This window comes from Carcharodon carcharias, chromosome 4 (assembly GCF_017639515.1).
Source record: "Carcharodon carcharias isolate sCarCar2 chromosome 4, sCarCar2.pri, whole genome shotgun sequence".
In the NCBI taxonomy this organism is placed as follows: Eukaryota; Metazoa; Chordata; class Chondrichthyes; order Lamniformes; family Lamnidae; genus Carcharodon; species Carcharodon carcharias.
In genome coordinates, this window is record NC_054470.1 from 66,508,781 (window position 1) to 66,531,003 (window position 22,223).

At 41.4% G+C, this 22,223-nt stretch overlaps 1 protein-coding gene across 5 annotated transcripts in view; it reads left to right on the forward strand.

Moving 5' to 3' along the window:
• tnksa (tankyrase, TRF1-interacting ankyrin-related ADP-ribose polymerase a) overlaps window positions 1-22,223 on the forward strand; it is a 183,280-nt gene that overhangs the window by 139,329 nt on the left and 21,728 nt on the right. For 3 of the 5 annotated variants that reach the window (XR_005942762.1, XM_041185621.1, XM_041185622.1), the window contains 11 exons: window positions 29-200; window positions 1,152-1,231; window positions 2,682-2,801; window positions 7,865-8,010; window positions 10,007-10,172; window positions 11,610-11,829; window positions 14,224-14,333; window positions 15,159-15,347; window positions 15,520-15,757; window positions 19,315-19,397; window positions 20,272-20,392. Coding sequence is in view for 4 of the 5 variants with exons in the window: in XM_041185621.1 (XP_041041555.1) it covers window positions 29-200; window positions 1,152-1,231; window positions 2,682-2,801; window positions 7,865-8,010; window positions 10,007-10,172; window positions 11,610-11,829; window positions 14,224-14,333; window positions 15,159-15,347; window positions 15,520-15,757; window positions 19,315-19,397; window positions 20,272-20,392 (1,645 nt within the window). In the remaining variant the exon portion in view is untranslated. The remainder of the gene's footprint in view (window positions 1-28; window positions 201-1,151; window positions 1,232-2,681; window positions 2,802-7,864; window positions 8,011-10,006; window positions 10,173-11,609; window positions 11,830-14,223; window positions 14,334-15,158; window positions 15,348-15,519; window positions 15,758-19,314; window positions 19,398-20,271; window positions 20,393-22,223) is intronic. The other 2 variants (XM_041185623.1, XM_041185624.1) reach the window with 1 other exon arrangement.

The window sequence follows — 22,223 nt, forward strand, 5'->3', positions numbered from 1 at the left end:
GCCATGACCAATGCCCTCTTTTCCATAGATCAATGCTTTGGACACTCTTGGTCAAGCAGCTTTACACAGAGCTGCACATGGTGGTCACCTACAGACATGTCGCCTCTTGCTGAGTTATGGCAGCGACCCTTCCATTTTGTCCCTTCAAGGATTTACAGCTGCACAAATGGGGAATGAGTCTGTGCAGCAGATACTCAATGGTAAGTTTAATACAATATGCAGATCACATTAGGTTATACTCCTATGGTTTTATTCATTGTTTTACTAAATAGGAAAAGGTTTTATTGATTCATAGTTAATTTGCATGCAGATATGAAGAGTTAAGAGTTGCTATACAAACTGAAGGTTCTTCACAGCTTGTAAGTTGTGTGACTGTTGCATCAAAAAACTTGGTCACTTGATTGGATTTTAATTTAGTGTATGGGGTGTAATGGATCAAATGTGTACTTTAGGAGTTTTATTGAATTCAGAGCAGATGTGTAACTTGGGAACCCGACTGAATTTTGCACTTCTACTTCAGCAACCCATGTAGCTGTGGGAAGGAGAAACCAAATTAATACTAAAAATAAGATGATTTAACATAGGTGTTTTCTGGCATTGTCTCTTCTGTATCCAGTGTTTGCTGATAGTGCACACACTGACTTACAGATGGCGTTGAGAAAAGTTCAGTTAAAGAAATAATCTGAAAAACCTAAATCAAATAAGTAGCAGAATATAATATTTCAAAGCATGAGTGGTCAAACTGGCAATCAAATCACTTTGCAACTGAACTTTGCAAAATGTTGGATATAGTGGGAATTAATTGTTGGAGAATGGGAAGTTGTGCTATCCAAGATAAAGTCACCTTACTCTGTTTGGAGGAAAGGGCAATGTACAAACCTGTGTGTGGGATCTTGCTTTGTGTAAGTAGACCACTGCTTGCCTTCAAAATAACAATAATTGCACTTTGGTACATCCTGAGGATATGATAAGGGCCACTGGATAAATACATATTTGTGTAAAATACGTTGTGAAATATCTTTCCAAATTGAGGAGAAGCAAAATACCGAGAGAAAACAAGCAAGCTGCTTACAGCAATGTTCTATTTTGACACTTGACATGTGATGGTGATCACAGGGAATCTAACCCTTTCTTTAAATGTTTTTATTTAGAGAACGTCCCCTTACATAATTCAGATGTTGATTATCGGCTTTTGGAGGCAGCAAAGGCTGGAGACTTGGAAACTGTGAAGGTGTTTAATTTTTATGTAATTTTTAGTAGAAAATAATTAATGAAGCTTCTGTGTTTTTGTTCAGTTTGTCAGAGTTAAAAGATGAATGTTTGTTTTTTAAAGGGAAGTATCTGCACACTTAGTGGTTTCTCAGTCCCCTCTAGCTGGTGTCAAATGATTTCTCTCTGCTTCAGGTCTGAGATAAACATGCTGAGTTGAACTCCATTCATAGCAGCATGAATGGAGTTACCAGATTACCAGCAGCATTCCTCATTCATGAGATTGTTGGTGCTTCGTAACCTTACATGGAAATATAATTTTTTTTCTCTAAGCTGGCTTCAATCAGAGTTAACTCAGAGTTACTGAGTCAGCTGGTAACTGTTCAGTTCTCCAATTTATAGCATTAAGGATTATGTGACAGTTCACCAAAGTGATTTTTCCATTTTCATACAATTGAATGCCCTACCCCCACATGTCCATGCAGTCGTGTCTTTAGATTTTTAATGTTATTTGGCCACTGCGTAAGATATTTTATCATTATAAGTTTTAAAATAAGTGATCACGAAATAATCAAATTAGAATTTTGCTATAATTTATGCAATTACGGCATCTGCTAGAAGCTGAGTATTCAAATATAATGGAAATCAGTTGGTAACTGTGACAATCTCTTAGGTATGGAAAATTCCTTAAGATCAGGTATGATATTTATAGGGTTAAGCGATTGTTCCTTAGCATAAGTTAAGCAGGCTGCTATCATCAATGTTGAGTTTATTAATAATCCACCATAATTTTTAATGAGGATAACATTTGTGATGCTGTAATTAAGATTACTGCCAAAGTTAACAGATTTTCAGTGTTTCAAAGTAGCAAAGCTCATAACTGAAGGAATAAATATATGGAGGGTTAACTCGAAATTAGAGTCCAAAAATAAAATGGAAATCCTTGTGATAGATTACATATCTGTGCAAAAGGGAACATTTCAAAGCACAAGGTACCTGTAATTAGTCAGAAATCAATATGATTAAACTTACTACTTTCACTAAAGTTTTTAGTTACATCACCTAATGTTTCCTTGTCTGGCTTAGTGTAAGATTTTTTTGGATTACATTCCTGTGAAGCACCTTTGGGCATTTTACTATTCTAAAGGCACTATAGTTATATTAGGAATAAGAAATTATTACATGTAAAAGAATAAACTCTATTGAGTGAGAAATGGAAGATATAGTCTATTGAGATTAGCTTAATAAGCGTTAAGAGGGCAACAGAAAAGCAAACAATGGATGGTAATAAGAAGGGTCCAAAAAAATCCTTAAATTATATATAAATTATTACGACCGTAGGGTATGTTAGGTGAAAGAGGTAAAGGATAATCAGGAAATAAGGGGCCAGATCTTCCAGTCAGCGGCGATGCTGAGGTGATCTTCGCTGACTGCGAAGATAATTACACCAGTACCTTTTTCCGTACTTGCAGCGCGGCCTTCCTGTCCCGGCTGCAGCAGCGATACCTTGGCACAGCCATCCCAGGAGCACACCAGCGAAGAGAAGCAGCAAAGAGGCTACGCCACCTTTTTACAACATCTGCTGTGTTCAGGTAAGTTTTAAAAGGTCGTAAAGTGTTTAGCGGTTGGACGAGTGAGTGAGAGTGGGTGGGCAGCAGAGAGTGGGTGGATGGGTGGGCGGCAATGGGTGGGCAACAAGGCGAGCGAGAGTGAGTGCTGTCGGGCGGGTGAGCAAGATTGTGAGCAAAGTGGGTGAGTCATCAGCTCTCAGGGGAAATCAATATTTGGTGTGGTGGGTGTGGTGCTTGGGGTGTCTGTGGTGTGGCAGGTTCAGCTGTTAATCACTGGTCCACATCAGAAATTAATAGCGGACAGTACTAGGGTAAGTATCCAGATAAGTATCGCATAACTGGTCCAAGTCTCTGACACTGAGGTCCATGTTGGAGACATTTTCAGACAGACCTGGGCAGTGCAAATCTGCCTGTTGTAGGTTTAAACTTCTCAGGCAATTGCTTTTTATGTTCGCAGGTCAGGACTTCTGAAGGGTCCTGGTGTACAACAGTGGTGAACATCTCAACATTCGGCGCTGTTGGCATCAGAAGATCTAACTTGAGATGTTCTAAATCACTGTTTGCGATTGATATGTTATTGGTCAAGAACCACTCTTGGAATTGCTCCCACATACCTCTCAGTAATACCATTTGGGGATTGCGCTTGCAGTTCACCCCACTTTGAGCCCTTTGTTTCACTGTTGCTTGAAGTTGCCAAGTAGAAGCTAGGTACTTCTGAAGAAGGAGAAAGATTGAATGAGCTAAGCTCCAGTAGTGCCATCGATCCAAATTTTTTAAAGAACCTTTTCACTTGCTGTTTGAATGCTAGGATAGCCCTCTGCTTAATAGCTATCTTTTGCTTCCTTTCTGCAAGAAATTAGGCAAGAATGCAAGCGATATATACAGGTTAAGTGAGTGGGCAACAAGGTGGCTGAGTATAATGTGGGGAAGTGTGAGGTTTTTCACTTTGGTAGTAAAAATAGAAAAGCAGAATATTTTTTTAAAAGGTATGAGTCTTGTAAATGTTGATGTCCCAGAGGGACTTAAGTGTACTTTAACAAGCAAGTAAACAATGTAGGTACAGCAAGCAATTAGAAGGGCAAGTTGCATGTTGGCCTGTATTGCAAGGGGATTGGAGAACAAGAATAAAGAAGTCTTGCTACAATTCTACAGGGGTTTGGTGAGACAGCACCTGGAATACTGTGTGCAGTTTTGCTCTCTCTTTAAGGAAGGAAATGCTTGCATTAGAGGTGGTACAGTGAAGGCGCACTAAATTGGTCCCTGGGATGAGGGGGTTATCTTATGATCAGAGGCTGAGTAAGCTGGGTCTGTATTCTCTGGAATTTAGAAGAATGAGAGGTGATCTCATTAAAACATACAAGATTATGAAGGAGGTTGACAGGGTAGATACAAAGGTTGTTTCCCCTGGCTGGAGACTCTAAAGTATGGAGGCACAGTCTCAGGGTAAGGGACTGATTGTTTAGGACTGAAACGAGAAATTTCTTCACTGAGTGAATTGTGAATCTTTGAAATTCTCTACCCCAATGGCTTGTGAATGCTCCATTGTTGAATATACTCCAGGCTGAGATAGACTGATCACTGGTGTCTCAGGGAATCAGAGATATGGGGAGCAGGCGGAAAAGTTGAGCTGAAGCCAAAGATCAGTCATGATCATATTGAATTGGGGAGCAGGCTCAGCTAGCCATATGTTGTTCTTCTCCTATTTCTTACGTAGAAATAAGCATAAACAGTGCCAAATCCTAAACATGACAACATTTCATAATTGGATAGGGTGTGAATGAAAGGGCCTCCAAGAAATTTCTAATTCTGGCCTCTTGTGTACACCTGAATTCCTCCCCCTCACCATTGGCCTTCAGCTCTTTAGGAATCCCTTCCCTAAACCCCTGTCCTTCAATTCACCTCTTCCCTTCCCTCCTTTGAGGTGCTCTTTAAAATCTAGCTCTTTGACTAAGCTTTTGGTCACCTGTCTTCATGCCTCCTCCTTTAACTCTGTCAATTTTTGTCTGGTTACTCTCCTGTGAAGCATCTTCAGACGTTTTACTTTGCTAAAGGTGCAAATAACTTCCCAGGAGTACTAGGGAACCAAAGGTTTAGTGAGAAGGAGGAATTGAAGGACATTAGTATTAATAAAAAAAACAGTGTTGGAGAAATTAATGAGATTAAAAGCTATAAATGCCCAGGACCTGATAATCTACATCCCAGGGTACTGAAGGAGATGGTCATGGAAATAGTGGATATGTTGGTTGTCATCTTCCAAAATTCTGTAGGTTCTGGAACAGTCGCGGCAGATTAGAGGGTGGCAAATGTAACCCCACTATTTAAAAAAGGAGGGAGGGGAAAAAACAGGGAATTACAGACCTAACATCAGTGGTAGGGAAAATGCTAGAGTCTATTATAAAGAATGTGATAACAGGACACTTAGAAAATATCAGTGGGATTAGACAAAGTCAACTTGGATTTATGAAAGGGAAATCATGTTTGACAAACCTACTGGAGCTTTTTGAGGACGTAACTAGCAAAATAGATAAGGGAGAACCAGTGGACGTGGGTGTATTTGGATTTTCAGAAAGCTTTTAATAAAGTCCCACAGAAGAGGTTAGTGTGCAAAGTTAAAGCACATGGGATTGGAGGTAATATTTCGCATGGATTGAGAATTGGTTAGCAGACAGGAAACAGAATGTAAGAATAAACCGGCCTTTTTCGGAATGGCAACCAGTGACTAGTGGGGTACCGGAGGGATCAGTGCTTGGATCCAGTTATTCACAATATATATCAATGATTTGAATGAGGGAACTAAATATTTCCAAGTTTGCTGATGACGCAAAACCAGGTGGGAATGTGAGTGGTGAGGAGGATGCTAAGAGGCTTCAAGGCGATTTAGACAAATTGAGTGAGTGGGCAAATGCATGGCAGATGCAGTGTAACATGGATAAGTGTGAAGTTATCCGCTTTGGTAGGAAAGACAGAATGGCAGAGTATTATTTAAATGGTAATAGATTGGGAAATGTTGATGTACAAAGGGACCTGGGTGTCCTTGTACATCAATCACTGAAAGCAAGCATGCAGGTGCGGCAAGCAGTTAAGAAGGCAAATGGTATGTTGGCCTTCATTGCGACAGGGCTTTAGCATAGGAGCAAGGATGTCTTACTGCAGCTATACAGGGCCTTGGTGAGACCATACCTGGAGCATTGTGTGCAGTTTTTGTCTCCTTACCTAAGAAAGGATATACTTGCTATAGAGGTAATGCAGCGAAGGTTCACCAGACTGATTCCTGGGATGGCAGGATTGTCGTATGAGGAGAGATTGGGCCAAATGGGCCTGTGTTCACTGGAGTTTAGAAGAATGAGAGGATACCTCATTTTTACGTATAAAATTCTGACAGGGCTGGACAGACTCGATGCAGGGATGACGTTTCCTCTAGCTGGGGTGTCTGGAATAAGGTGTCACAATCTCAGATTATGAAGTAGGCCATTTAGGACTGAGGTGCGGAGAAGTTTATAGTAAGCTTCTAGAATCTTAGTAAGAGGGCAGTGAACCTGTGGAATTCTCTACCACAGAGGGCTGTGTAGGCCAAGTCACTGAATATATTTAAGAAGGTAATAGATTTCTGGACTCTAAAGACATCATGGGGAGAGAGCGAGAGTATGACGTTGAGATAGAGGATCAGCCATGATTATATTGAATGACTGAGCAGGCTCGAAGGGCCGAATGACCTACTCCTGCTATTTTTCTATGTTCAAATTGCAGTTTATCGTGGATATTTTTCTTAAAATGCTGCAGATGGACTTGTATTAAGATAAGTGATTAGCAAGAAGTTTATTGCCTTTTTGATGAGGGAAGGGAAATTAAGACACTTTGATTTGTCTAAGGCGTCTCATCATTTAATTTTTCATCTTGTCCTTTAGAGTTTCCTTTTACAGGTTCTTAATAAAGCACCTAAGTTAATTGGGTCCTGGCATCCTCCTTTCCTTCCCCCCCCCCCCCCAAAAGAAAACTTCTCATCCTCCTAGCCATATCTTAAATCGTGCCAAGTCCCAGTAACCATCACCCCTTGGCTCCCCACCCAGAACTTCTCAATGTTGAAATTTTCATTCTTATGTTCAGATGGCCTTGGGACTTCTCATCTCTGCAGCTTCCTCCCATCCCACAACCCTCTGAGAACTTTGTGTTCCTCCAATTCTGACCTCTTGTGATCCCCAAATTCCTTCACATTACCTGCAGGCCTTCAGCTGTCTCGGCCCTAAGCTCTGGAATTCCCACCCTAAACCTCTGCACCTCTCTTCCTTTACTACTGCTTAAAACCAACCTCTTTAATCAAGTTTTTGGTCACCTATCATAATGTCTCCTTATCTGGCAGTTTTTGTGCATTAACCTCCTGTGAAGCACTTTGAAATGTTAGGGATGCTATATAAATGTAGGTTCTCATTAGTAATTTGACATCAGTAGTACATGATTTTAAATTACTTCTGAGTGAGAAGTTTACTGATGCCAAGGCTGTAGACAGCGAATCTTGACCAAAGTGGTTTACAGTTGTCAGTAATTAGAATCAAATATTGTGAAAATATGTAAATAGTAAGTTTATTTAGAAATATTACCAAATCTGGGGCCGAAAAGCCCTGTGGATTAAGGCTTTGTTCAAACTAATTTGGGCAAGAGAAGAATGAAATTTAAGGCCAGTAGCTTGAGGACCTGAAGTTCAGATTGGTTAAAATGATGACCCCTTTGCAGCAAACCCCAGGTAACTTTCTCAGTCAACTCACAAAGCTTTCTCTTCTCACTACCATTGAAGCATTAAATATTAATATAAAAGATTCTGCTCCTCAAAAATTATTCATTTATTGTTCTTCTGATTTATAAATGGAGTAGATGGAACAGCAAACAAAATTATGGTGCTCCAGTTTATTGAATCTCTGGCTTGTAATCGTTGGAATTTAATGAGTAGCTTTACTTTCACTACACTAGACTTTCGTGAAAGTAGAGCTATTTATTATGTGAATCTAGTTTGACTTTAATAAGTCTTTTACAAAAGAAACAAATCAAAAATCCAATAATGTTTACTGATAAGGCTGTAATTTATTTTAAAGCAATTGTGCACAACCCAGAATGTGAACTGCAGAGACCTGGAAGGACGGCACTCCACGCCACTACATTTTGCAGCAGGTTACAATCGGGTAGCTGTTGTCGAGTACCTGCTTCATCATGGAGCTGATGTGCATGCCAAAGACAAGGGGTATGTATATGTACACTTTGGGATTTGGTTTGTTTCTCCTTACAAAACTTCCATGTTTTTAAAAGGAGGGGAAAAAGCAGGTTTGGTGTAAGTGTTGTTGCAAAGCAGAAAACTATAAAAAGGTGTCTTCCTCCTCCTCTCCCTGCTCGCCCAGCCTGGGTCCCCTGCCGCAGCCACCAGGCCTGTGTCCCCTACCCTTTCTTATCACTACAATTAAACTGCCTATTAAGTCATATGTAAATGAAGTCTATAATAATTACTCATTGAATTATAAATACCAAGAATTGGTATTTATATATTTAAAATTATAATGATTTTTTTAAGCACTTTGGAAGAAATTGTCCAGGGAAAATCGCTACACAGAGGTTGACCACAAGATAGTAATAACTCTAGACTCTGTCCAAGCCAGGTGAACCTAATAACCAATATAACAGTTGGCGAAGAACATTTTGAGGGGAAACAAAATTGAGGTTAGACCCAATTCAAAGTTTCATATTTTAAAATAATTTGAACAAACAGCTGGGAGTAATCATTTTATTTGGTGGAATATACGCATTGCTGAAATAAAATCAAAGGACTAGACATTAATTTTAAGCTGCACATTTGCTAAATTCATAATTTAATGAATTGACACAAGTAGTGAGTCACACAGCAGTAAGCCATTTGCATGTACTTTGGACAGAATTTGTGAAGTAAGCTAAAAATGAACACTGAAGCCAGCTTTCCCCAAAACCCTAACAAGTTTACAGGTGAGTAGTTGAGGTGAGCTGTACAGGTCAGTCAGATCTGAAGTTCCTTTCCCTCCCCTGATGACTGAATTAACTTATTTCAGCCAAGATGTTGACGTTTGTGATGCATTTAACCTCGACACCCATGGATTAGGCAGGGGAAAATCAGACAAGATTCCTTGTCATTATTGCTTCCCTCCTGAAAATACTTCTGTGTAGAAATCAGGTGATGGCAGGTTCTGGTCTGTCTGTGATACTCCCCGTCATCATGTCACCTGAAAAGCCTCACATATGATTAGAGGCCACTTGAGCTGGCTCTTGCTGCCACCTCCTTACACGAAGCAATGATGCTTTCAGGAATGAAGAGGAGAAAATCGGCAACAATGTTTTCTATTATTTTGTCAGAGGTTGCCTAGAGCCACAAGCAAGTTTTAGAAGTGCAATTAATTCTGTGTGCAACTGCCTTTATTAATGAGTTCAAAGAAGCATGGATCTAGATTTGTATTTACAATTTTTGAGTGAGATTACATGGGACTCAGGAACAGGAGTAGGTCCTTCGAGCCTGCTCTGCTTTTCAATAAAATCATGGCTCATCTGATTGTGGTCTCAACTCCACCTTCCTGTCTTCCCCTCATTACCCTTGACTCCCTTGTCTATCAAAAATCTATCTGACTCAGCCTTGAATAAATTCAATGACTCAGCCTCCACCGCTTTCTGTGGAAGAGAATTTTACAGACTAACAACCCGCCAAGAGAAAAACAATTTCCTCATCTCCGTCTTAAAAGAGAGACCACTTATTTTTAAATGGTGACCCCTTGTTCTTGTCTCCCCCAAAAGAGAAAACATCCACCCAGTATCCATCCTATCAAGTCCCCTTATTTTATTTGTTTCAATAAGATCACCTCTCATTCTTCTAAACTCCATTGGGTACAGGCCCACCTGTTCAGCTTTCTTGACAGAATAAGCCCTTCATCCCAAGCATGAGCCATGCAAACCTTCTCTGTACTGCTTCTAATGTGGTTCTATCTTTTTTCAAATAAGGAAACCAAAACGGCACACACTGAATAGTTGAGGCTCCAACACTGCTTGTGAACATGAAAAAGACCCCCTACCCCCTGCTTCCTGTTAGCTAGCCAACCCATTATCCATTTATATGTTACTCCCTACACCATGAGCTCTTGTGTAGTAACTTTTGATGTGGCACCTTATCAAATACCTTAATTTGTTCAAATGTAGTAATTATTAAATTTGAACTCTTCACCCTTCAGGGGTTTAGTGCCCTTGCACAATGCTTGCTCGTATGGACATTATGAAGTAGCAGAACTGCTGGTGAGGCATGGTGCTTCAGTGAATGTGGCTGACCTATGGAAGTTCACACCTCTGCATGAAGCAGCAGCCAAAGGCAAATATGAGATTTGTAAACTGCTGTTAAAGGTATGTGGTTTTCAATCTGAAAGACTTGTGTGTAGGCTTAGTAATTTTTATCAGACCTCTTCATGAGGGGCAGTCTCATAGTATTTATCAGATATTCTATCACTTCTCAACACTCCTATCATTTGTCTATCTACCCATGTCTAGAATTTTATGCAGGTCTTTAACACTGAAAATTAAAGTTTTGACTTCCAGGTAAAAATAATAAAGGGAGCTTTTATGGAGGTTTTACTATAGATCACTTGAACATGCACACCCAATACAAAAAACAGATTTCAGATTAGATTCAGACTTTATACTGTTGGTATTTAAAATTTGAGGTCAACAGAATTAATGTCCTCTGGACCATGTTTTGGGATTTAGTTGGATCATGGGATCTTGGCATTGCTGGCAAGGCCAGCATTTGTTTCCATCCTTAATTGCCTTGGTGAGCTGCCATCTTGAACTGCTGCAGTCTATCTGGTGCAGACATTCCGTGGTGCTGTTAGAAAAGGAGTTGCAGGATTTTTATCCAGCAACATTGCAGGAATGGCGATATAGATCCAAGTCAGGATGATGTGTGGCTTGGAGAGGAACTTGGCAATGGTGGTGTTCCCATGAACCTGCTGCCTTTGTCCTTCAAGGTGATAGGGGTCACAGGTTTGGAAGGTGCCGTGGAAGGAGCCTTGGTGAGTTGCTGCAGTGCATCTTGTATATACATACTGCTGCGACTGTGTGTCGGTGGTAAAGAGAGTGAATGTTTAAGTTGGTGGGTGGGATGCAAATGAAGCAGGCTGCTTTGGTGCCTGGATGGTGTCAAGCTTCTTGAGTGTTGTTGGAGCTGCACTCATCCAGGCAAGTGGAGAGTATTCCATCACACTCCTGATTTATGCTTTGTAGATGGTGGACAGGCTTTGGGGAATCAGGAGGTGATTACTCGCCTCAGAATTCTCAGCCTCTGACCTGCTCTTGTAGCCACAGTATTTATAATCGCTGGTCCAGTTCAGTTTCTGGTCAGTGGTTACCCCAGGATGTTGATGTGGGAGATTCAAAGATGGTAATGCTGTTGAATGTCATGGGGAGATCTCGTGTCGGTGATCGTCTGGCACTCGTATGGTGCAAATGTTACTAGAGCTAGACTGCCTGGGTTGATGTTAGAAAGCACTTTACACAAAAGGTAGTGGAAATCTGGAACACTCTCCTTCAGAGAGCTGTTAAGGTTTGATTAATTCACAGTTTCAAAACTGAGCTTGATTTTTTATTAGGCAAGGGTATGAAGGGTTATAGAACCATGGGTAAATGGAGTTAAGAATTGGATGAGCCCTAATCTAATTGAATAATGGAACTGGCTCTAGGGTTGAATGGCCTGTTGCTGTTGCTAAGTGCCATTAAGAATGGGTCAGTTTATATAAAAGGAAGCTCGTCTAAATATGTTATTGAGGTCGCCTTCATTTTTCTCAGCATGGAGCTGACCCAACGAAGAAGAACAGAGATGGGAACACACCTCTGGATCTTGTGAAAGAAGGGGACACGGATATTCAAGACTTACTAAGAGGCGATGCTGCTCTGCTCGACGCTGCCAAGAAAGGCTGCCTAGCAAGGGTCCAGAAGTTGTGTACCCCAGAGAACATAAATTGCAGAGACACTCAAGGAAGGAACTCAACACCACTTCATCTTGCAGGTAAAATCTTGCCTAAATGTCCCATTGCTGATCCATTCTTTTTACGAACTTTCTGTTTAATTAATTTGATCTAAGTTCGTCTATATATCACTATATCTCACTGAAGTTTGTACTGTTCCAGCCCAGCATTCTTATTTTGACTGTTATCAAATTCTGTTTTCATGCTGAAATTATGTTATCCTTCCCATTTTTCAATTTTTCACCAATGTTCACAGTTATTTCTCCCACCTAATTTATCAGAACTAAATCCAATTGTGGCGGATGGTGTCAAGCCATTTGAAGTTCGATCAGTCACGCACTACTGTTCAGTGGTGATTATCCAGGGAAAATCAAATGGGTGCGATGAAACATTTATTTTGTGCAGCAAGTTGATTTGGAATATGCTGTCTAAAAGGGAGATGAAAGCAGATGCAGTAGTAGCATTCAGAAGAAAATTGTTTAAATATTTGAAGGGGAAATAATAAGTCTATGGGGAAATAGCGAGGGAGTGGGATTAGTTGGCTTCTCTACCACAGATCCAGCACAGGTACAATCCGATGAATGGCCTCCCTTCCATGGTATAATTCTGTATAACATCTAATGAATGGCCACTTTTATAGCATATTGTAGAATTGTAACCTGAGCCCAGTGGCAAGAAGAAAGGAGAGGGGAAAATGCAGCAGTACCTGGTTATAGAGACTCAGTGTTGCACTGAAGATAACACTGTATACGGCAGAGAAGGGAAGCAATCTTTGCATTGCCCCGATTGTCACTAGAAAAGTAATCCAGAGGCCCAGGCTAATGCCCTGGGCACACAGGTTCAAATCCCACCATGGGAACTGGTGGAATTTCAACTCAATTAATAAATCTAGAATTTGAAAGCTAGATTCTGTAATGGTGACCATGAAACTATCATCAATTGTTGTAAAAAACCCATCTAGTTCACTAATATCCTTCAGGAAAGGAAATCTGCTGTCCTTACCCAATCTGGCCTATATGTGACTCCAGCCTCACAGCAATGTGCTTGACTCCTAGCTGCCCTCTGAAATCGCCTACCATGCCATTCAGTTCAAGAGCAATTAGGGATGGGCAACAAATGCCGGTCTTATCAGTGACACTCACATCCCATCAAAGAATACATTTTTTTAAAATCCCTGCTGATATGCTAGAAATGCAAGATTGCTTTGTATGAAGCCATCTAACTTGGTCCCTCGCCTCTGGTAATTTTTATAAATCACCTGCGATTCTAAAGTAGTGTACTTACTCGTATGCTAAAGTAAGAATAATTAGTCAATATCCTGTTATGTGTAAGAACATGTCTTTCAGGAAGTATATTATCAAATGTAAAGCACTGAAATAAAATACTTCGACAGTTGTTGCTTTAATTAATTCCGTTACTTTATTTTTATTTCCAAAACTTGATAGATGGGGCTGCAGTTCAGGAACTGATTTACTAAACCACTGTGTGATACTCAGTCCACAGACCTTTCAAGTTGTGGAAGGCTCTGTATGACTTGTATTCAATTTGTACACAATTTGAATTTAAAAATTTGCCCCCCTTATCATCTATTTCAGATGATTTAGTGAGAAACTTTAAGGTGAAACAGTCTCAGATTGCCACAAAACTAAATCAAAATTTGAAGTCTTGGATAAAATATTAGCCTAGTTAAACTTAAAATGCCCAGATCATGAGTTCAAGTCCACAGAAACTTGAGCACATAATCTAGACCGACACTCCAGTGCAGTACTTGTGACTGTTGGGGGTGCCGTCTTTCAGTTAATTCATGTAACTGAGGCCCATCTGCCCCCTCAGATGGGCATAAAATGTCCTATGGTGTTATTTGAAGATGAGCAGTGACGTTGTTACCTCATTGCTGTTTGTGGGACCTTGTTGCTGGAAGATTGATAGCCACGTTTCCCTACAATAGTGACTACTTTTCAATGCTTATAAAGCCCTTTGGGGTGCCCTGATGTGAAAGGCACTATATAAATGTAAATCCTTTGCTTTCTAAAATAAAATATTTAACGGCAACAGATGATTTATGAAAAATACAATTGTTCCTCTTTAGTCGGTTCAAGGGTGTGATATCAGTGATGTTGAAAGAAGCAAATGTGGCAAAAATCTGGTACTGAAATCCGATTCAGCTGCTGTGGTTACCTCTCATTTTCACAGTAAGAACAGACATTTCATGTGTTTGCCTCTTCAGAGTATGTTGATAATGATGCATTATTATATTCACCTTTCCCACAGATGTGCCCCTGATCAAGACTTTGAAGCTTAATAGTCAGGCAATGATCAGGAAGTTCCTGAAATAGCTAATTCTATAAAACTTAGCACAAATACTAAAGTTCCCAAATATAACTGAAAAATGTGCATGCTGTAACATTTTTAATTAGTTTGTTTTTATTTGACAGCTGGCTATAATAACCTTGAAGTTGCTGATTATCTTCTGGAGCATGGTGCAGATGTTAATGCACAAGACAAAGGGGGCCTCATTCCCCTCCATAATGCAGCATCCTATGGGGTAAGAAAACACTACATTATCAGCTGTCACTAATTTTCATAACATTCAATAAGAAGCTGGGTGAGTTCTTGCGAGTAGCCAACATCTATACATATAGAAGGCACATAAGTAATCAGCAATTGATACTCAGTCACTCTAGCTCTTGGGGCTCAATTGTAGTCCATGGTTGAATAGGAATTTCTGCAGGTTTTTCCTTAAAGTGTCCTAAGAATGTTTCTCTATGCCTATGTAGCAAATTGCATGACCGCGAGGGATGGAAGGAGAGGATTGATGGGGGTGATGGTGTGCAGAAATTGCCACCTGACAAGAATGAAACAAGCTTGGTGGACATGGTGTTGTTTGTCTGTCCTTTTTAAAACATTTGTCTAACTTAGATCTGATTAACCATTTAAGTCAAGGAAATCAAACTGAAATGTAATTGTACCAGTAAATAGATTTTAAAAATTAGAAACAGATTAAGAATGTTTTTGCCAGAAAACAAACTTGATTTTTTTTAGCCTGTTTTCTTAAAAAAAAAATCAATAATAAAAACTATGAAGTCAAATGTTCCCAGTGTTTGCAATAGCCGGAGGGATAAAACATAAATTGATGTTCTTGATTTTCAATGTAGAATGTTGCAACACAAGCAGACCATTGAGTCTATGCCAGTGTGTAATCACAGAAATTACATGCAGAAACAGCGTTAGGCCAATTGCAGCTGTGCCGTTGCCATTGCTTCAGCTGGAATAAATTAGCCCCATCCCTTTTCCAATTTTCTTTTTCAACTATGGTATTTGAATATAGGTAAAACTACATTTTTACGGCACTATTTTGCTTTCCTTTCAGCATGTGGATATTGCAGCGCTTTTAATCAAATATAACACCTGTGTCAATGCAACTGATAAATGGGCCTTCACTCCATTGCATGAAGCAGCACAGAAAGGAAGGACACAACTTTGTGCTCTGCTACTGGCTCATGGGGCGGATCCTACCATGAAGAACCAGGAAGGCCAGACTCCTTTAGATTTGGCTACAGTATGTTCTAATTTGAAAACCAAAACAAGTATTTGCTGATTTACATTTTGCTAGTGTGTGTTTATGTTGTTGATAACAGGAGCTGTATAAATTGATAGTTAATATTTTAGAAATTTGTGTTAAAATTTCTGATGCTATGCATTTATAAACGTTCTTGTTTTTCTTATTTCAGGCTGACGACATCAGGGCCTTGCTTATTGATGCTATGCCACCTGAAGCCCTCCCTAGTTGTTATAAACCTCAGGCAACTGTTGTTACTGCAGCGGTGATCTCTCCAGCCTCAACTCCGTCTTGTTTGTCTGCTGCTAGCAGTATAGATAACCTGACTGGCCCTCTTGCAGAGCTAACTGTTAGTGGTGCCTCAGGTGCAGCTGATGGAGCTACTGGCACTGAGAGAAAAGAAGGGGAAGGTAGGCTGACTGAAACAAATCTTCTATCGATGTCAGTTGTGGGGAAAGTCTCTGAGCTGTGCTTTCAAGTCAATTTCCTTTTTAAAAATGGAAAGGAGAATTTCTGAAGTTTCTGTAGTCTCTGTCAGTACTATTGCTGAGTTTAAAAGCAAAATACTGCGGATGCTGGAAATCTAGAACAAAAACAAAAATACCTGGAAAAATTTAGCAGGCCTGACAGCATCTGCGGAGAGGGATACAGTTGACATTTCAAGTCCGTATGACCCTTCATCAGAACTAAGACACATAGAAATGAGATGAAATATAAGCTGGTAGGAGGCGGTGGGACAGGAGAGCTCAATAGGGGGCCAGTGATAGGTGGAGGCCAAGAAGAGACTGCCAAAGATGTCATAAACAAAAGGACAAAGGGGTAATGACGGTGGTGATGTTATCTAAAGGATGTGCTAATGGGGTCATTAAGGGAAGCAAGCTAGTGGCAGATGGCCATAGTGCAGGTGGGGTGGGGGGAAGGGATTGAAATGGGCTAAAAGGTGGAGATGAAACAATAGATCGAAATTAATTATAAAAATAGGAGGGAAAAGAAAAACATATAAAATAATATAAAAATAAAAAATAATTATAAATTATTGGAAAAAAGGGGATCAGAAAGGGGGTGGGGATGGAGGAGAGAGTTCATGATCTGAAATTGTTGAAATCAATATTAAGTCCGGAAGACTGTAAAGTGCCTAGTCGGAAGATGAGGTTCTGTTCCTCCAGTTTGCGTTGAGCTTCACTGGAACATTGCAGCAGGCCAAGGACGGATATGTGGGCATGAGAGCAGGGTGGTGTGTTGATATGGCAAGCGACAGGGAGGTCTGGGTCATGCTTGCAGACAGACCAAAGGTATTCCGCAAAGCGGTCACCCAGTCTGCGTTTGGTCTCTCCAATGTAGAGGAGACCACATTGGGAGCAGTGAATGCAGTAGACTAAATTGAGGGAAGTGCAAGTGAAATGCTGCTTCACTTGAAAGGAGTGTTTGGGCCCTTGGACGGTGAGGAGGAGGAAAGTAAAGGGGCAGGTGTTGCACCTTCTGCGGTTGCATGGGAAGGTGCCATGGGAGGGGGTTGAGGTGTAGGGGGTGATGGAGGAGTGAACCAGGGTGTCCTGGAGGGAACGCTCCCTGTGGAATGCCACCGGCGGGGTGAAGGGATGATGTGTTTGGTGGTGGCATCATGCTGGAGTTGGTGAAAATGGTGGAGGATGATCCTTTGAACGCGGAGGCTGATGGGGTGATAATTGAGGACAAGGGGGCCCCTATCGTGATTCTGGGAGGGAGAGGAAGGTGTGAGGCCGGATGCGCGGGAGATGCGCTGGACACGGTTGAGGGTCCTGTCAACTACTGTGGGTGGAAAAACCTCGGTTAAGGAAGAAGGCAGACATGTCAGAGGAACTGTTTTGGAAAGTGGCATCATCAGAACAGATGCGATGGAGGCGAAGGAACTGAGAGAATGGGATGGAGTTCCTTACAGGAAGCGGGGTGTGAGGAGCTGTAGTTGAGGTGGTTGTAGGAGTCAGTAGGCTGAGTTTAGTCATCTTGTTCAGAGTTACCCAGTAAAGGACCACAATTCCAAGCGATTACTTGAAAGCCACAAGTTTATCACCAGGATTTTGATTAAGCACAATGGATTTAATTGAGGTGTTATGATTCACTGCCTGGCATTGCACACCAAGTTATCTACAGATGTGTATTTTTTTAATTTGTTCTCAGGATTTTAGCAGTGTTGGAATGACCATATTTATCATCCCTAGTTGCCATGGGAAGATAGCAAGAGACCTTGAACCTCTCCAGTTAATATTTCTATTAGTGCTTCCACGTGGTTTTATTAGGGAATTCTAACACCTGATGACATTGAAGGAATACAAGTCAGAGTGCTGTGTGGTTTCGAGGGGAACTTGGAAGTCATGTTCCCATGACATTCCTGCTCTGGTTCTCTGTGGGAGTAGTTGTGGGGCTGGCCACTGCTATTGAAGTAACCTCGATGAATTGTTGCAGCGCATTTTGTATGTGCTGCAGTCTCAGCCCACCAGTGATGGAGAGGGTGGCTATTAAGATTGGTGACTGTTCTTGCTCTTCCCTGGATGTTGTTGATCTTTCGACTATTGCCATTTCAAACATCCAGGCAAATGGTCAGTGTACATCACATACTTATGCACTTGTCAATGGTGGAGAGACTTTGAGAGGTCAAGTGGTGTACAATATTCTCTCTAAACTGCGCAGCCCTGCAGCAACCTGAAAGTTCCCATACAGGCCACACAAAAGTAATCCCCATTAAGTTATCATGCATGCACAGCCATGCAAAATAATTTAAAAGGCTTGCACACTTAACTGAATTGGCCAAACATTGCAAAATAAATAAAGGGTACATTGGAGATGAGCACATTGTACTCAACCTCTGCCCTACTCTTATAACCATTTTACAAATGCTAAATGTCTGCAATTCAATCGTTGTTAAAGCAACTGAATTGCATCTTCTAGTAACTAATCCAAGCTAACACCTTTATCACCTTTCACAGAATCTCACAGTGCAGAAGAGGCCCTTCGGCCCATCGAGTCTGCACCAACACATGAGAAACACCTGACCTACCTACCTAATCCCATTTACGAGCACTTGGCCCATAGCCTTGAATGTTATGATGTACCAAGTGCTCATCCAGGTACTTTTTAAAGGATGTGAGGCAACCCGCCTCCACCGCCCTCCCAGGCAGTGCATTCCACACCGTCACCACCCTCTGGGTAAGAAAGTTTTTCCTCACATCCCCCTAAACCTCCTGCCCCTCACCTTGAACTTGTGTCCCCTCATGACTGTCCCTTCAACTAAGGGGAACAGCTGCTCCCTATCTACCCTGCCCATGCCCCTCATAAACTTGTACACCTCAATCAGGTCTTCTCTCAGTCTTCTCTGCTGCAACAAAAACAACCCAAGTCTATCCAACCTCCCTTCATAATTTAAACAGGTAACATCCTGGTGAATCTCCTCTGCACCCCCTCCAGTGCAATCACATCCTTCCAATAATGTGGCGACCAGAACTGCACACACTACTCCAGCTGTGGCCTCACCAAGGTTCTATACAACTCCAACATGACCTCCCTGCTTTTGTAATCTATGCCTCGATTGATAAAGGTAAGTAAGTATCCCATATGCCTTTTTCACCACCCCACTAACATGCCCCTCTGCTTTCAGAGATCTATGGACACACATACCAAGGTCCCTTTGATCCTCAGAACTTCCTAGTGTCATGCCGTTCATTGATTATTTCCTTGTCAAATTACTCCTTCCAAAGTGTATCACCTCACACTTTTCAGGGTTAAATTCCATCTGCCACTTATCTGCCCATTAATGTGAAGCCCTGGCTATCTACTGAGGTGTTTGTGGAAGATCCCAGGCACAATTAGGAAGCGAAGCAGGGAGTCCTGATGCTATGGCCAATATAATGCGCATTATATTTTCCTTATGCATTTAACATTCATGTATTTAATTTGATATTGAAAAATATGAACAGTTGTATTTTCTTTTCAGTTACTGTACTTGACATGAACATAAACCAATTCCTTAAAAGTCTAGGCTTGGAACACCTGCGGGATATTTTTGAAAGGGAACAGGTAAGTGAAATTCAAGCTGGAAATACTCAACAGGTCAGGCAGCATCTGCGGCATGAGAAACATAATTTTTCGGGTCGATGATCTTTCAGCAGAACAGGGAAAAGTTAAGAGATGTAACAAGTTTTAAGCAAGTACAGAGGCAGGAAAAGTTGGTGGGGCAGTAGAACAAAAGCGGTAAGGTCTGATAGGCTGGAAGGCAGGAGAGATTAAATGACAAAAGGGATGGCGGTGCAACACAAAAGGAGATGGTATTGGGACAAATAAAGAAAGAGAAGGGGAGGTTTAATTGGAATAGCAGACACCTCACCAACAGCTGCCATCCAAAAAAAATGGGGGCAGAGCTTATAACCTGAAATTGCTGAACTCCTTGTTGAGTCTACAAAGTGCCGAATTGAAAGATGAGGTGTTGATTTTCAAGCTTACATTGAGCTTCATTAAAACTGCGCAGGAGGCTGAGGACAGAGAGGTTAGAGTGGGAGTGGGGCAGAGAATTCAAAAGAGAGGCAAGTTTGGGGTCACATGCACTGAACGGGTTGTTCTGCAAAGCAATCACTCAATCTGCTTTTGGTCTCCTCAACGTAAAGGAGACTATATCACAAGCAGTGTATTTGGTATACCAAATTAAAAGAAGTACAGGTAAATCACCTGGAAATGGTGTGTGGGGCCCTGGAAAGTGGGAAAGGAGGAGGAAAAAACGCAGATGTTTTATCTCCTGCACTTGCACGGGATGGCTCTGTGGGAAGAGGAAGGGTTGTTGGGGAAAGTGAGGGGTGAATGACAATGTCACAAGTTTTTTTAGCTTGGGAGTGATGTTTAAAAATTTGAATAGCTGTTTGCTCAGCTCCAGAATTTGATGCTATGCTGAAATTTTTAGATCACTTTGGATGTGCTGGCAGACATGGGACATGAGGAGCTGAAAGAAATTGGAATTAATGCCTACGGGCACCGTCATAAATTAATCAAGGGTGTTGAACGGCTTCTCGGGGGACAGCAAGGTAAACTGAATTATTGTATGTTGGCTTATTTTAAGTTGGAAACTACAGTATTTTCATGTAGCTACTGTAGCCACTACATGGCTAAACTTTATGACTCAGGAAACTGAAGTGTGTAGGCCTGAAAGCCTTCGCCTCATTAATTGTGGAATGCCTTGGTGAGTAAGAATTATTTAAACCCTTTTTAGAAATTTGAAGTCTTCCAAAATTTAATCTTATGAGTTAAGCCTATTCCTATCAAGTTTTTTTTATGTTTTGATTTGTCTTTTTGCAAAGAGTTGGTTACGTTTTAGCATCATGTGTGTAAAGTAAAATCAGGTCTCACTATTACCAGCATATAGAACATTGCATTCGTAGTACAAGGCATTGTTGAGACCAGACCTAAGCCCTGTGTACAGTTTTGGCCACCTTAGTTAAGGAGAAACATATATTTCTTTTATTCATTCACGAGATGTGCGCTTCGCTAGCTGGGCCAGCCTTTATTGCTCATCCCTAGTTGCCCTTGAGAAGGTGGTGGTGATCTACCTTGTTGAACCACTGCAGTCCACGTGGTGTAGGTACTCCCACAGTGCTGCTAGGAAGGGAGTTCCAGGATTTTGACCCAGCGACAGTGAAGGAACGGTGATATATTTCCAAGTCAGGACGTTGAGTGATTTGGAGGGGAACTTCCACGTGGTGGTGTTCCCATGTATCTACTCCCCTTGTCCTCCTAGATGGTAGTTGTCTGGGTTTGGAAGGTGCTGTCTAAGGAGCCTTGGTGAATTCCTGCAGTGCATCTTGTAGATGGTACACACTGCTGCCATTGTGTATCAGTGGTGGAGGGAGTGAATGTTTGTGGATTTGGTGCCAATCAAGCGGGCTTCTTTGTCCTGGATGGTGTTGAGCTTCTTGAGTATTGTTGGAGCTGCACTCATCCAGGCAATTGGGGAGTATTCCATCACACTCCTGACTTGTGCCCTGTGGATGGTGGACAGGCTTTGGAGAGTCAGTAGGTGAGTTACTTGCTGCAAGATTCCTAGCCTCTGACCTGCTCTTGTAGCCACACTATTTATATGGCTAGTCCATTTCAGTTTCTGGTCGATGGTAACCCCCAGAATGTTGATAGTGGGGGATTCGGTGATGATAATGCCATTCAACATCAAGGGGCAATGGTTAAATTCTCTCTTGTTGGAGATGGTCATTGCCTGACACTTGTCAGCCCAAGCCTGGATATTGTCCAGGTCTTGCTGCATTTGGACATGAACTGCTTTATTATCTGAGAAGTCGTGAATGGTGCTGAACATTGTGCAATCATCAGCGGACATCCCCACTTCTGACCTTATGATGGAAGGAAGGTCATTAATGAAACAGCTGAAGATGGAAACAGTTCAAAGGTTCACCAGGCTGATTCCTGGGATGATGGGATTATCCTGTGAGGAATAGTTGAACAGGTTGGGCCTATACTCATTGAAGTTTAGAAGAATAACAAGTGATCTTATTGAAACATATAAGATTCTGAGGGCGCTTGACTGGGTAGATGCTAAAAGGATGTTTCCCCCTCATGGGGAATTTAGAACTAAGGATCACAGTTTCTTAATAAGGGGCCTCCCATTTAAGACAGATGAGGAGGAATTTCTAAAACAAAAACAAATACCTGGAAAAACTCAGCAGGTCTGGCAGCATCAGCGGAGAAGAACAAAGTTGACATTTCGGGTCCTCTTGACCCTTCAACAGAACTAAGCAAAAATAGGAGAGGGGTGAAATATAAGCTGGTTTAAGGTGGGGGGGGCTGGTGGGGGGAGGTTTTAGGGACAAGCAAGCAGTGATAGGAGCAGATAACCAAAAGATGTCACAG